This window comes from Euleptes europaea, chromosome 12 (assembly GCF_029931775.1).
Source record: "Euleptes europaea isolate rEulEur1 chromosome 12, rEulEur1.hap1, whole genome shotgun sequence".
Lineage (NCBI taxonomy): Eukaryota > Metazoa > Chordata > Lepidosauria > Squamata > Sphaerodactylidae > Euleptes > Euleptes europaea.
In genome coordinates this window covers 19,002,527-19,018,796 of record NC_079323.1, presented here as the reverse complement: position 1 = coordinate 19,018,796, position 16,270 = coordinate 19,002,527, and the positions used below count along the sequence as shown (strand labels likewise).

Here is a 16,270-nt window from a genome sequence, read left to right as displayed (position 1 = left end):
ACGTAGCAGACATGGGGAAATGGCCATCAGCCCAACGGAGTGACATCATTTCCAGGGGATACCCGGAAATGATGACAGCCCTCCAGTCCTCTTTAGAACTTCCCAGGCCTGGCTACCGTGCATGTTGAACTGAAAGGTTCAAATGAGCTGAGCTTATGTATGAATTGGCTCCTGCATGCTTTTATGGATTGTTTTCTGCTGTACTCATTTGTGGAGTTGCCCTTTAACTAGACTGTGCATTGTTATCTGCCTAGTGCAGGCTTTGCAGCCCGCTCAAGCAACAAAACCAAGTGATTTATTGGGTCCCTGGTGGTGAGTCACCATACATAACTGATGGACTGTGAATGAAAAGGCCTATGTTGTGTAGAAGTTTTATCTTTTACTAACTGATCCATTAATGAACTAGCTAGTTAGAGTCAATTATAGTGGCATATGGCAATGAATGTGATATTTTGAGCCTTTACAGCGACTGTATTGGTTTCTTATTACCCAGACAAATTAATCATTTATACCCTTTGGAAAAAACAATCTTAAGTGCACCATCCTGGTCAAGGAAGTTCTGGAAGGAGAATGTTTTACATACAGTATGTGGGGTTGCCAGCAGGCCTGAAGAAAAATATTCTGCCCCTTTAGTAGAGGCTTAATGGGAAGTTATTTACTGGGTGATGTTGTTTACTTCTGTATCACGAAAAGTTTCAGCTGCCCATTTTCCCTCATTGAGCCTCTGTTAAAGGGACCGGACATTTTTCTCCAGGCAGAAGAACATATGCCATGCTGGATCAGACCAAGGCCCATCAAGTCCAGCAGTCTGTTCACACAGTGGCATTGTGCAGGGGTTCTTGCATTGTGCAAGGGGTTGGACTAGGTGACCCTGGTGGTCCCTTCCAACTCAGTGATTCTGGGAGGAGCGAACCAGGTGCCTCTAGGAATCCCACAAACAAGACGACTGCAGCAGCATCCTGCCTGTGTCCCAAAGCACCTAATATAATAGGGATGCTCCTTGGATACTGGAGAGAATGGGTATGCCTCAAGACTAGTAAGAATCCAGAAATTTTTTTGTATATGGCCGTTGGCCACCACAAATAGCTAAAACATAATAATACAACAAATAGTAGTACATGCATACAATTAGCTAAAACATAGTAATATAGCAATATAAATAAAACAAGTCAACGATTAAAATATTATAACAGATACCAAAATGTACTGACTCACGGTTTTTAACTTAAAAACTCCTTCAGAAACCTTAGATCTTATTTTCTTTGCTGCTAGAGCAAACAAAGAAACCTTATGTGTTACATAAACATCTATGTCAGACAGCAGAAATTTAATTTTATCCTCATCTGAATATACCATAACAACAGATAATATAATCAAGGCTAGTATCCATTTTGACTAGTAGCCAAGGATAGCCCTGTCCTCCATGAACATGCCTACTCCCCTCTACTCTAACAGTGCAGCATCTGAGGACAACCCTTATTATGTAGGGAAGCTTATAGGATAGCTTATGGCATTGCATGTGGCATGGAGTTGCCAAATGGCCACCCACACATCGAGCTTTTCCGTAATGACTGGTTTCTATTGACCAATTGTGTTTGCTGCGTTAGGGCAAAACGCTTTATCCCTGCCCCGGGCAGTTAGTTCACAAACAAATCAATCACATGCGTGGCTTTGCCCACGTGTGGAGCTGCCTCCAGAGGCGGACTAAAATGTCGCATCTCCTGTTTGCGCAGAGTTTCCACATGCTCATCAGAAACCCATCAAACTTTAGACAGGACGACTGCTTCAGATGGGACGTTGGTGGCTCAACTGCAGTGTTGCTGTCAGCCTCTATTAGGAAGGAACTGAATGGAGCCAGATTAGATGAATATATTTACATTTGTAGCTGATGCTACAAGATTAATCACACTGAATAATGATTTCAGACAACCTCAATAAAGACCTACGGGGTAGGGGTAGTAAGGCAGCTTAAAGCTAAATAAATATGCTGTTTTGCATGCAGTGTCGGTGTCGGGTGAAACTTTATTTTATAAGGGCTCATAACTACTAAAGGCTAAGGAAAGTTCCTCCAACAGGAAAGCTGCTTAAGAAGAAGAAGAGTTGGGTTTTATATGCCGACTTTCTCTACCACTTAAGGGAGAATCAAAGCTGCTTACAATCGCCTTCCCATCCCCTCCCCACAACAGACACCCTGTGAGGTAGGTGAGGCTGAGAGAGTGTGACTAGCCCAAGGTCACCCAGCTGGCCTTATGTGGAGGAGTGGGGAATCAAACCCGGTTCTCCAGATTAGCGTCCGCCGCTCCAAACCAACACTCTTAACCACTACACCCTGCTTAAGTTAGAGAAAGACTTCTTAGGCTAGAGAAGAGCTTCAAACTTTGCTCAATGAAGTGGCAGGATACTTGCCCTTATTAACGTCCCTGTGTTATCAAGCATTCACTGGGATGTGCGGTTTTGGTGTTAGACGTTTTACTTCTTGGCAGAATAGTAAATGTTACACCAGTGTGTCATAGGGTTGCCAACCTCCAGGTAGGGCCTGGAGATATCCAGACTACAGAGATCAGTTCCCCTAGAAAAAATGGCTGCATTAGAGAATGGGCACTATGGTGTTATACTCCACTGAGCTCCCTTACTTCCACAAATCCTGCCCTCCCCAGGCTCCACCATCAGATCTCCAGGAATTTCCCAACCCAAAGCTGGCTACCCTGTGAATAACATAAAATGCTTATGGTGGAAGGGGAGGGACTGTGAATTCTTGTCTAGTGTCAAGATCAGTAGCAGTAGCTGCATCTATGATTCTGTTCTTTTTCAGAGGGCACAGTTCAGTTTGCAGAACATCCCAAGAACTAAAAAAGTTGAAGAGGGTTGAGAATACCAAAGTTTAATCATTTTTTTTATCATTTTAATGGTGCATCTTGCTGAAAGCAGGAAAATTATAATGCTGATGAAGTTTGTTATGTGGGGGAAATTCCACCCGAGTTGCACCCCAAATGAGTACAGCACAAAACAATGTATTCTTGATACCTTGGAATTTGGTTGAAGGTTGTGGAATATACCCCAAACAAAATTCATGTAAGCTTTTCACAGTCAGGACAATGGTTAATCACAGCCCATTCTTCTTCATTTCTTGCCTTTCCAGTTGGAAGGTTCAGAGTGTGGCTATTCTAAATAAATTGATGGTGAATTAATACCTTTAATTATTGCTACTACTAGCAAAAGGCCTGTAATTATGACAGGGGTGTGTGTGTGAAAGACTTGTACAATACAAAGAACCCTTGGGAATGTAAAATGTGTTCTGCACACAGGCACATTGTGTATATTTTCAGTGAGTAGGCATGTTTGCAGTGGAACAGCTAGATTTGAGTCCAGTGGCTCCTTAGAGACCAGCAAGAATTTCGTGGTATCAGCTTTCGAGAGTGAAAGCTCTTTGAAGAAGGGAGCTCTGATCAAGGGGGCTTTGACTCTTGAAAGCTTGTACCCCGAAAATCTTGTTGGCCTCTACTGTGTATACTGTGTGGTATGTCTATCAGTAATGCCTAGCCCCACCTAGTATGAAGTGTGGTAGGTAGTTAGGTTTTGCTCTCAGTGTCTCCCTGTTGAGCGCAGTGCTTTTCCCCATGGAGTGAACAGCAACCATTTACATACAACATAAAATAAAAAGGGGAATATCTGAGTCTGTGTGGTGGGGGAAGGCATCAGTCTGCCTCCAAATGAGAGCCAGTGTGGTGTAGTCGTTAGGAGTGGTGGTTTGGAGTGGTGGACTCTGATCTGGAGAACCGGGTTTGATTCCCCACTCCTCCACATGAGCTGCGGAGGCTAATCTGGTGAACTGGATTTGTTTCCCCACTCCTCCACGTGAAGCCGGCTAGGTGACCTTGGGCTAGTCACAGCTCTCTTGGAGCTCTCTCAGCCCCACCTACCTCACAGGGTGTCTTTTGTGGGGAGGGGAAGGGAAGGTGATTGTAAAGCGGTTTGATTCTTCCTTAAGTGGTAGGGAAAGTCAGCATATTTAAAAAAACAACTCTTCTTTTTCCTGCCCTGGTGATTCTGGCCATTAAAAATCAAGCCAGCTCTTCTCTGCATAGCCCTGCTCCTTTATTTGCATAGCTGTATCCTGGGCTTTGTTTATTGGTCAAGTTGGAGCGTGGAATGTTGGTAAATGCTGTTTAGAGTAATTAATTTGTAGTTTATTTTAGAAGATTACATACATTTTCCTTCTTCTTTGTTATACAGTGAAGATCTCCTAAACCACATAGGTTGTTTCCCCATTTCTCCGTACACTTCCTAGCTTACATCCTGCCCTCCCGTGCCCAGAACAACAGAACTCAACCCATATAGAAACAAAAAAAAAGAGATGGTTATAAAAACACCAGTCCTAGGCTTGCCTACTCTGAAATACATGCCGCTTCAGTCGGGCTTACTCCAAAGAACTGTGCATGAGGACAGCAGCCTGACTTTTCTAGTTTCTCCATCGAATAAGGAAGATTCTCAACGGGTAATAAGACAAAATAGCCATGAGGTTATTGCTTTCCAAAAAATTGTGTTCGTCTTCAAAGCAACCTTTTAAATTATTTTCTTACAGATATGACTGCTTCGCTCCAGGTCTTAGTACATCTTCCAAAGTGGAGGAAATGGCAAAGGTGAGCCGCTGAACAATATTATTACTCTATAAATGCTAGGGCCAGGGGGCATTTGGAACACAGCATGGGTAATTTCATACTTGTGTTCCTTTTCCTGGCGGAATCAGCACTCTTTCCAAGATGCTGCTTATTTCAATGGGGGTTATATGTTAGCCTTGGCACGTGATATTTCAATCACACATCAGGATGCATGGTGGAACATATGAAGCTGCCTTATACTGAATCAGACCCTTGACCCATCAACGTCAGTATTGTCTACTCAGACCGGCAGCGACTCTCCAGTGTCTCAGGCAGGGGTCTTTCACATTACCTCCTTGCCTAGTCCCTTTAACTGGAGATGCTGGGGATTGAACCTGGGACCTTCTGCATGCCAAGCAGATGCTCTACCACTGAGCCAGAATGAGTGGGGTACCCAGTTCTTAGATTCCCCCACTAGGAAAGGAGCCCCAGAGCTCCACTCCTCTCCCATCCCTGTTAATCATGCCAAAATCATGGAAGGAGGTGCTTGTAACACCTTCAGCATTAGGAAATGAGCCTGTAACACAGATCGAATCAGTACTTCCGGGTCTGCAAACTGAAGTCTTATCAGTATCGCTTCCAGGCACCCGGGAGCAGCATGGTAGGGTGTGTCAGCGGAGGACTTGGATAGATGCAGTTCAGAAAAGATGATGTGATTATCTGGTTGGGCGGACATTTTATTTTTAAGGGAGAAGAAGCCTGGCTTGCAAACAGGACTGAGTACTGCCAGTATCAGGACTGCCTGGTAAAAAAAACCCACCAGGTTTTAATGGGCAGGTGCATTCTTTGAAGGGGTTCTTTAAACAGAGCGGAGGGCCAAGCAGCACGCAACACTGGAGTTCTCTGACTGAAACATCAGATGTGCAATTTGCCCCTTAAAAAGAGTTGCAGGAGAGGGGATATTGTTTGGGAGTGGTTAAGAAGAAGAAGAGCATTTATAACCTCGTTTTCTTTACCTTTTAAGGAGTCTCAAAGTGGCTTACAATCACATTCCCTTCCACTCCCCACAACAGAGAGATCTTTGAGGTAGGTGGGCTGAGGGAGTTCTGAGAGAACTGTAACTAGCCCAAGGTCACCCAGCTGGCTTCATATGGAGGAGTGGGCAATCAAACCTGGTTCTCCAGGACCCTAATCTCGAAAACCGGGTTTGATTCCCTACTCCTCCACATGACGCCTGCTTGGGCCAGTCACAGTTCTCTCAGGACTCTCTCAGCCCACAGAGAGGCAAGCAGTGGCAAACCACCTCTGAATGTCTCTCTTGCCTTGAAAACCCTACGGGGTCGCCATAAGTTGTCTGTGTCTTGACTGCAAAATCACACACGCACAACTCGGACGTCAGCGTGGAGTTCACATTTGCTAGTACGTGTTAGAGCTATTGGCAGAAATCCTTGTGAAACTCTTTTACCTAGAGCCAGGTTTTTTTGAAGGAACTTCCTCTTGGGAATTAGCTTGTCCCACCTCGCTACCCCTTGGCTTAGTGTGCCTCTGTGTAATGAGCATGTCACAGATGTGACTCTGCCTAGTGACTGTTGTCATAGTAACTGTGACTCTGACACCATTAGTGACAACGGTCACGATGTCACAAATGTAAGACATGCGAATCCACTGGCCTCGAATTTTATGATCAAATCTTTTCGGCTAGAGAGAACCGCCCGTGTTACGCCTTCTGCTGGTTTGTCATGACCTATTCTTTCTCTAAGAACCCCTTCATGCTCAGAGGAACTACAAGACAATCCTTGGAAACCATCAATAAAGTTGGTTCAGTGTTCCACTTTTTTATTCTAATGCCATGATTCCTAGAATGTGGGTCAGGGCAGGTTTCTGGGGTAACAGGAGCATTCAAGCGTTCCTTGGAAAAATTAAGCCCGCAGATTGAATGCATCTTCCACTCCATGTCCTTTGCAGTAGGGGGAGCCTTTGTTTAGCATAAAGCCATGCCATGTCAACCTATGGGAAGTGACATCATCCTAAGAATACACTGTTGTCCCCTGATGGAGAGCCAGCGTGGTGTAGCGGTTAAGAGCGGTGGTTTGGGGCAGAGGACTCTGATCTGGAGAACTGGGTTTGATTCCCCACTCCTCCACATAAGCGGCGGAGGCTAATCTGGTTAACTGGATTTGTTTCCCCACCTCTACACATGAAGCCTGCTGGGTGACCTTGGGCTAGTCACACTCAGTCCCACCCACCTCACAGGGTGTCTGTTGTGGGGAAGGGAAGGTGATTGTAAGCCGGTTTGATTCTTCCTTAAGTGGTAGAGAAAGTCATTATATAAAAACCAACTCTTCTTCTTTTTCTTCTTGATAAAGCGTACAGTGCAGCTGACAGGTATGGGGAAATCCCAGAAGCAACAGTAGGGACCAGAAAGGGTGGTTCCTTTCCTGAGCTCTGGCTGACTGTGTAAAAGGGAGTACAAGAGGCTGTGAGGCATTATTCACTCGCCTGTTCTGCAGTTGGGAGGAGGATTTCCTGTCTACTGATTTGGAAGCTGATCAAGAAAGCATAAACATATATTTTGTGTGTGTGTAAGAATAAAGTGTGCATGTATTTTGTGTGTGTGTAAGAATAAAGTGTGCCTCACGTTTTAATCCAGAGAAAAATAGTGCCACAGCTGTTCAGGGCACAGGAATTACTTGTGGAACTCCCTGCCCCAGGATGTGATGATGGCTGCCAACCTGGAAGGCTTTAAGAGAAAGAGGAGAGGGGTATTCATGGCTACTAGTAAAAATGAATACTAGTCATGATGCATACCTGTTCTCCCCAGGATCAGAGGAGCATGCCTATTATATTAGGTGCTGTGGAACACAGGCAGGATGGTGCTGCTGCAGTCGTCTTGTTTGTGGGCTTCCTGGAGGCACCTGGTTGGCCACTGTGAAAAGACTACTGGACTTGATGGACCTTAGTCTGATCCAGCATGGCCTTTCTTAAGTTCTTACGTACTTCTCTGGGCCTGGTACAAACTTGTAAGATTCTCCCCAGATCACATCTCACGCACACGCTCCCATGAGTCACAAGAGAATAACTGTCTGTTTTATTTCTGAAAGAACACTAATAGATGATGTGGTAATGGGTTTGCAGCCTGGGCTGGGCCCTGGTAAAATGTACCCATTTCCCTCTCCATTCTCGAGCCCTGCATGTATTAAACGTTTAGGAAACTATTTCTTAAAACCAGCCAGGCCCAGAAATTGATAGGTTTTCATTTCCCCCTATATGTTAAGACCCCAAGAAAGTGCTCAAGTGTAGTCTACTGATGAACAATTGGTTCTTGATTACTACATTCTTCCTACCCCCTTTGTCTCTCTTATGGGAAATTTTAGATTGTAAGCCCCTTGGGGCAGGGACCTCTCATCTTGTGCTTTGTGAAGAACCACGCCCATAGATGGTTCTATGTGAATAATTTTTCTCTTGATGTGACCTAGTTTCATTATATACTGAAAAGAAGGTAGGAAAGTCTATGCAAATAGGATATGGCTTTCTGAATTTTATGAAGTGGAGCGTACATGGGAAAATGGAAATGTGTCATGTACTCCCATGTACTGAGCTATTCAGGCTGCTGCTTCTTTAAGTTTTAACTCCAGTTATTTGAGGCAACCTGGATACTTCTTTGACTGTTTTCCTTCCACAGACTGAAACATGCAACTCTCCTGTGGCCACTAAACTAGCAAATAAGCGGTTTGATGCAGAGCAAGCTGAGGAAGACAACTCCTCTACTTGGAACGAGCAGCTAGAGACAGAACTGTTACGGGGTAAGCCCAGGTCCTCACTCCATGTTGGCTTTGTATTCTTGACAACATTTGTTCACAAAACTAAGATACAGGAGATGATTCCTGGAAAACATATCTTGTTACCTCTAAAGCAGGGGTGTCGACCTCAATTGTTACAAGGGCCGGATATGACATAAATGTCACTTGGTCGGGCCGGGCCATGCCTCGCCAGCCCAGATAGAGAATGGGGGGTGGGGGTGGCGACCTCGGCTGGCCCGCGGGCCGGATACGAGCTCTCAAGTGGCTGGATCTGGCCTGTGGGCCTTATGTTTGACACCACTGCTCTAAAGCCTCACCTTTGACAAATGACAGTAAGTGAATGGAAGACATCTATCTTCATGCATCAAGATAATTGAATTGCCATCAAACCAGTAGACAGGAGGAACCATGGTTTGACTGAACAAATGTAAATAGTAGATATACAGTTGAGTTTATTTATTTGCCCAGCAATAATTATCCAATTGGGCACATTAACAGCACAATCCTAAACAGAGTTCCACCATTCTAAACCCATTTAATTGAATGGACTCAGAAGGGTGTAACTCTGTTTAGGGTTGCACCATAGGGATGAATGTTCTCTGGTCATACTATGGTTTAACCATAATGTCCCCAGCGCCACTTGGTGACATCACCTCCAAGCACATGGGGAGTGATGTCAGCACGCCAAGATGCTGCTGACGTTCCTTCCTCATTTCCCACCATTTCCCTGTACCCCCTGGTTGATGTGAGCCCCGTGGCGCAGAGTGGTAAGCTGTAGTACTTCAGTCAAAGCTCTGCTCACGACCTGAGTTTGATCCCAACGGAAGTCAATTTCAGTTAGCCGGCTCAAGGTTGACTCAGCCTTCCATCCTTCTGAGGTCAGTAAAATGAGTATCCAGCTTGCTGGGGGTAAAGTGTAGGCGACTGGGAAAGGCAATGGAAAACCACCCCGTAAACACAGTCTACGTAGGAAACATTGGGATGTGACATCACCCCATGGGTTAGTAATGACCTGGTGCTTCTACAAGGGACTACCTTTACCCCCCCCCCCCGATTGGTCAGCTGAGTGGTGGCAAGGAAGCACCCAGCAGGGGAAAGGCAAGCCTGCTGGCAAGAGACCCAAATCCAAAAAACCAGTTCCATCCCCGACTTGGTCACACTTGCAGTTGTTCGGTGTAATTAATTTCGTCTCTCTCTTACTGTGAGAGCTGCAGTTTACTCAAAATATTTAGAATGTTGAATTGTGTCGATTATGCAAGGATTAAAGGTTTGACAGTATCTGCCAGGATATTGATCCTTTTTTCTCCCCCTTTTCAGTTCTGTGGAGTCTGGATGAGCAGTTGGCACAGGAACAAGCCCAGGGTCCAGTGAAAAGAAGGACTTCAACTGACCATGGCTACGGAATATCAGACACCAATCAGTACCCCACTGTTACCAGACAGAGTTTTCGGAGAGTACAGAGGAATAACCGGAGCATGTTTTTGCCTGATGGAGCAAAGACCCTGAGACCCAGTGAGGAACACCAACATTTCTTCCGACCAAGGACCCTTTACGATACATACATGAAAAAATACCATGTGGAAGACTATGCAAACCAGAATGTTTTGAACAGAAGGTCTTCTGTTTCAAGGAGATGGTGCTCTACACGTTCTCTTGGACATTCTTCTGAAGACAGCTTGGAGCACCTTTCAGGCCCAAGTGGCAGCGGGTTTCGATGCAGGAACTTCCCTTGCACAGATACAGTTAGCAGAAGTTATTCTTTGTCTTCTCTTTCTAGGCGCCACTCTTCAGGATCTGTTGAGCAGCTTTCCACAGATGTTCTGCAACATCCTTGGGCAGTGGAAGGCAACAGAAGATCCATGCAAAGGAACTATCACCGTCATTCCAAGCGGACTCCCCTGTCGTCTGTTGTATGGAACCCGCCACCCCCTTCAGAACATCCATTAGTTCAAGACAGGATACTTCGGACTCAATCATTAATGGACTTTGGCCCTAAATTTGAAGATACACATCCTTGTTCTCCAAGGGACAATGCAAAATATGAATTTTACCGATCAAACATCAATCACAGAAGAGCAGTACCAAATCCCAGTCATTTGAGCAGGGTTGGTTATCCTGACAAGCTTACAGACTCTCCGTGTTTTGATAATTGGGAAAATTATGCATTGCGTCAGCCAGAAGGAAATGTTACAAGCCCTCGCTACAGATACTCATCATTGCGCGGTACGATGCACCTCTTCAACAAGAGATTTCCTCCTGGAAGAATGGAGGGGCAGCTTTTTGGGCCTGAAAGTAACCAGTGTTATAATGACCCCTTTCTCACCTCTGAGGCTGACTCTGAAAGGATTCCAACTAATCTTAATGACTGGCAAAGTGCGAAAAACATTGGCTTACAACAACGTGAGAGCAACGCTCAAAATAATGTAGTGGAACACATGAGGAACATGGATCGTTTAAAAGGTGAAACGACTGAAGAGTTTTTAAAGCACAGAAAAGGCATAGAGAACCATCCAATGTATACTCCAAAAGCCCCTTTGCCGTTCATCAGAGCAAGGGCTTCCAATCAGCCTGTCCTATCTGATTCAAAGGGCCCAGGAAAATACGCAGTGCAAAGGCAAAATCTATTCTCTAGGTCTGGAGAAACATCCGTAAAGCCTTTGGTTACAAACACACAAGCCAAGGAAGACTTCCAGACACTTGCATCAGAGGAGTTGAGGGATACTGGCCAGTCAAGCAGAGCAGGCAATGGAGACCTTAAAGAAGGGATATCGGGTCTGGTTTCTGGGGAAGTGGATACAAACCGTCCAACTGAATGTCCTCCTAAAAACTCTTTGGCAGCTGTCCCACAGAGCGGTACATCTCTTAAACCCCCTGTCTCGCTGGGTTCAGACATGCAAACCAAATCAGCTTTCTCAAGGGATACTGAAAGAACGTATTCAGCAAGTGCTCAGAACAGAAATGGACCAAACAAGGAAAACAGTCGTGCTTTAAATAGTGACCTCGATCAAATATCTCCTCCTTGGTTAATTGGTAACAGGACGAGGGATTCTTTTTTTCAAAGCTTGCGGCGAGGGACACGTCATTCTGAAGGCTTGAGAGTTTCCATGCACAAGAAACAGCATGAGAATATTCGTTCACCTCATTTTGGTAGAGCCTTGAAAGTATTTGAACGTGATGAATTATCAGACCCTTGCACTGAAAATCCAAACAAGCACAGTAGTTTTGTTAGACATGGAACTAGCAACAGTATCACTGGCTCTCCTAGTAGTAGTCCTCCTAAATCTCCGGTTATGTATTACACCTTACCTAGAAAATCTGCCAGTATTGACGGTGGTTCTATATCACAGAAACCCCTCTCTTCTCCTAAAAGAAGGATCCCATTTGAAAACCAGGCAGCTTTGGAAGATAATTTAGAGACACTTGTATCAAATAGAAATGAAAGAAGTTCTTGGAATCCAAGAGAGAAAATTGCCTTTGCAAATCCAGCCCATTCTTCATTACTTAAAGATGTCACCTATGAAGGAAACATTCCACAGACTGAAGCCCACCATCCTGATCACACCTTCAGCGCAACAAATAAGACTGTTAGAAAATTGGAAAAAAGCACAATTACGTGTTGTCTAGACAAAACAGAAACTACTGTGCTCGCTGACTGTGAAGAAATGGATGCAGAAAATTCTTTGCAGAAATGCAAAACGACCAGTATGGTTACAGTTAGCGTTGACGAAGATAACATCAAATACCATGAGCTGATTTCGGTTTATTATACATTACCCCGGAAACATTCAAGAATGTTGGGTAACCTCTTTCTAGATGGCTCCAATAATGTAGGTTCTTCCCCACCCTCAGGACTGAGCCCCTCCAAGAAATGTGTCCGTGCTGGTTTAGAAGCTGCAGGCTTTCCCTGCAATTTAGAAAAAACAGATTTGCCTGCCAAAATATCTGCTGCACCTGGTACATCACAGAACTCAAAAATTCCAAACCAGTCTAAATTAGAAGACTACCATGTTAGAAGTCCCATTACGAACTTGCTCTTTGCTCCTCATTCACAACTTGTGGAGAGTAATGGGAAAGAAGCAGCGGAACACCTAATGCATGCTCAAGCACTTAGTGGCAACAGACCACCAGGCCTTAGCACATCAAATCTGGAAATTCCTTCAGTTGCCGCACCGTCTTCTACTCTAAACGCTAGGCATGCGCAAAAAGAGAATCCCTTGGGCTGTCAGCCATTGGATGAAACAACTGGGAGCAACAATCCACAGATTCTTTTTTCTTGTTTGATGGATAATGAAAAAAGGAAATGTGCTTCCGATCCAGCAACTGATGCCCCGGTGAGCTCTACTGAGGAGAAAATGAGGCGGGACGTAAAGGTCAAAGAGCGGGCACGTCATATATGCCATATCCTTGCCCTACATAGCAAAAAGGGGGATGGGTTGCAGCCAAGAAATGAATGTGTCACAAGTGGCATAGGCAGAACATTAACTTCACAGACCACTGTACAGTCACATTCTGACAACCAGACACTTCCAGTGGAAGCAACTACTGTACCTAAAGCATCACTTCAACCAAATATTCCTGTTACGTGTGTTTTGAAGCCTCCAAACCCTAAGCAAGAGCAGCTGTTGCAGAATAACCCAGTACACACCATTTGCACAAGCTCACAGACGTCTGTGAGTAGCTCAGTAGATAGCCAGAATCTTAACCCAGAAGATCAGTTCCCAAATACCACACTGGATTCGCCTGATGGTTCAACGACTGAAAATAATCTTACCCTGGATAATGCCCACAGTGAAGCAGAAAAAAGAAAAAACAGGCCTTCAATTAAAAACAGACTGGCAGCCATGTGCAAAACAGGCCGAAAGTTTTCTAATAAGAAAAATCTTAAGCCACACGTAAGTAGTATATTTTCACAGAACGAGGCCCCTTCTTCAGAGATTAGCGAACCTCTGTTGATCTTGTCAGTCGTTCCCCAGCCCCTTCTGCAAATTGGGATTGAGGACCAGAATCGGAACCCTCTGCCTGCTGAGCTTGATAGCCCAACGTTTGGCAAATCTGAGGACAAGAAATCACAAACTCACGAGGGACCTCCGTTGATTACCAGTGAGAACAGGAGGCCTTTTACAAACTTGTGCAATCAAAAAAGGGAAACTGACAGTTCCAGTAACAAAAATATAGAGAACAATGTTCTAAAACCTGCAGGTTTACGTCAAAAAGAAAGTGAGTCTGCACTAAATAATTCCCAAGTCCATGATAAGGGACTAGAAAATAGCAATTGCCCCATAGTTTCCAGAGTGACTGCTGAGGATCTCAGCCAAAAGAAAAAAGATGTCACGACCACTGGTGAGTCTTCCTTGTTTTCCCCTTCATTTGATAAAAACTCAAGCAATCTTACTAAAAGTTATTCAAAGGCAAATATTTGCCCGCAGCAAAAGGCAGTTCCCCTTACAGGATATGACCACTATCAACGCATTAAGCAGCCAAATAGGTTAAAAAGTCAAACCCTACCCCATGCTGAGCCAAGTCCCAGCAGACTACCGCGTGAACGCCATTTTTCTGAAAGTTCCTACGCACAAGAACCCCACAAAATCCTGGCCTCGAAAAGCGGCTTGATCCGCCCTAACCGTAGAAAGTTTAATTCCTATTCTGAATTGTTGACCTGTGATGAGAATGAGAATTGGGAGGCCTACAGTGACCCTAACAGGACCTTTGGATCCAGGCAATTAATGTATCCATCTGTTGAATTTGGCATTTTTGGAAAAGAGCAGCAGCAAGCTTTCTTGGATAATATAAAGAGATCACTTACTGAGGGAAGGTTGTGGAGGCCGTGTCTTCTGAAGAACCCCGGTTTTCTGAGAAAGGAAGAGGGCTGCTCCTCAAACAAGTCCGAGCTCTCGAGCTCAGGTTTTGCTGAGAGAAAAAAGCCCGAAGAAGGTTCATCCGAAAGGAAGCCCGTTGATGTCTGCGAGGAAGAGGTCCCTGCGAGTTATTCAGAAACAGACTCTGACACCACTACAGACGATGAATACTACCCAAATGAGCACGATAAAGAATCCGAACTTTGAGAGGCTGTAGAATGAGATGCAAGAAAATGCTTTTATCTTAAAATGGCTTCTTAGTTCTTGGGCTGTTTGGTTAACGTATCAGGGATTTTGGTTAACGTATCAGGGATTTTGGTGCACAGTGGCGGTGATCTGATTGTTCAGTGCGTACGTGGCTGTGGTCACTGGAAAAATCGCCAAGGAACCTACCTTTTGTTCTGCTCTATGCACAACTGATCACCTTCACATAATCCTTAAAAGAATTATTTGTGTTCCTCGTGGCAGTGGTAAGGCCAATGGAGGGGTCAACGGGAGGACCGTTTGTTCTGGGCCTCTAGCTCAGAGGAGGCTAGGGTTGCCAGGTCCCACTTCACCACCAGCGGGAGGTTTTGGGGGTGGAGCTTGAGGAGGGCAGGGTTTGAAGAGGGGAGGGACTTCAATGCCATACACTCCAATTGCCAAAGCAGCCATTTTCTCTAGGTGAACTGATCTCTATCAGCTGGAGATCAGTTGTAATAGCAGATCTCCAGCTAGTACCTGGAGGTTGGCAACCCTACAGGAGGCTTCAGCTTTAGAGTCTTGTAAACTTGTTGGCATCTGATAAGTTTCAGAACTTGTTTTTATGTGCATTGTACATCTGTCATGTTTTGTTCTTATTATGGCAAGAGGCCTTAAAGTGTAGCCCCTACTGAACCTTCGAGAGGGCCTTCGCGGTGGAAATGGTAAAGAGAATGTAGTAAAGGTTCTTGAAAAGGGGGGTAATCTTCCTTTTCTTCACCATTCAGGGCACCTATGTAATGGGGAAGAGATCAGTTCTAAAACCTTTTCTGCACTGAGATGGGAAAAGCTTCACCTGCTGACTATCTGCCTATTATATAATTATTGATATACACAGGTCTTTCTGGGGGTGGGCAGGGTTGCCATCCTCAAGATGGGGCCTGGAGTTCTCCCAGAATTACAATTGATCTTGATGACAGAGATCAGTTCCCCTGGAGAATTTGGCTGCTTTGGAGGGTGGGCTGTATGGTATTATACCCTGCTGGGGTCCCTCCCTTCCCCCAAGTTGCTCCCTTCCCAGGAACGAGCCCCAAATCTTCAGGAATGTCCTAATCTGGTGTTCGCAGCCTTAAGGATGGGATGGAATCTTAGACCTATATTCAGAGAAGTGTGGTCATCAGTCTTTGGTTGGGTCTGCATATGCAACAGAGTGAGGTGACAGAGTTCTGAGATAGCCAATTGGTAGGGTTTCCAAGCCCCTCTGCTCCCCCGGTGGGAGCTTTCTGGGGGCGTGGCTGAGGTGCAGTCTCTCTTTTTATAACTGACCGATAAGTACCAGCATTTTAAAACTGATAACTTAAAACTGGTACTTTTAAATTACTGAATGCTTCGTTAAAGAAGTGTGTGTGTCTGTGTGTGTATGGTTGGAATGTGTGTGCCTTTAAGTTTAAATGCTATTTTATTGTGTGATGATGTTGGTGTACAGGTGATGACTGATGAAAACTCTATTTATATCCAAAGTGGTTCATGCAACCTCTACTGTTCTGATAGCATTTGAAAGCACAAGATAACACATTACTTTAAAAGATTATTTAAATGTAATTTATTTTGGTGCATTAAGTAAATGGATCTAATTAACCAATGCAGCCTTCTGTACCGAAAACAAAGAAAGGAGTGTTGGGTTTTCGAGACTGTACCGCAAAAGAAGGGGAAAAAATTGTCCCGGTGTCAAGAAGTCTAGCAGGCCCAGCAAGGCATATGCAAGATCAATGTTTACATATATATAAATTGTTATGTCGTTGTTTTTCTGCTTTTTTTTGTTTCAGACTTTGCACTT

The 16,270-nt window shown here is 44.7% G+C and overlaps 1 protein-coding gene across 1 annotated transcript in view; it reads left to right on the top strand.

Annotated features, from left to right (window-relative positions):
• The window catches only part of EXPH5 (exophilin 5), a 47,219-nt gene extending 32,694 nt beyond the window's left edge, over window positions 1-14,525 (top strand). The window contains exons 4-6 of the mRNA XM_056858881.1: window positions 4,583-4,640; window positions 8,281-8,401; window positions 9,716-14,525. Of these exons, the coding sequence (XP_056714859.1) occupies window positions 4,583-4,640; window positions 8,281-8,401; window positions 9,716-14,460 (4,924 nt within the window). The 3' untranslated portion in view covers window positions 14,461-14,525. The remainder of the gene's footprint in view (window positions 1-4,582; window positions 4,641-8,280; window positions 8,402-9,715) is intronic.
• Window positions 14,526-16,270: the final 1,745 nt, after the last annotated feature.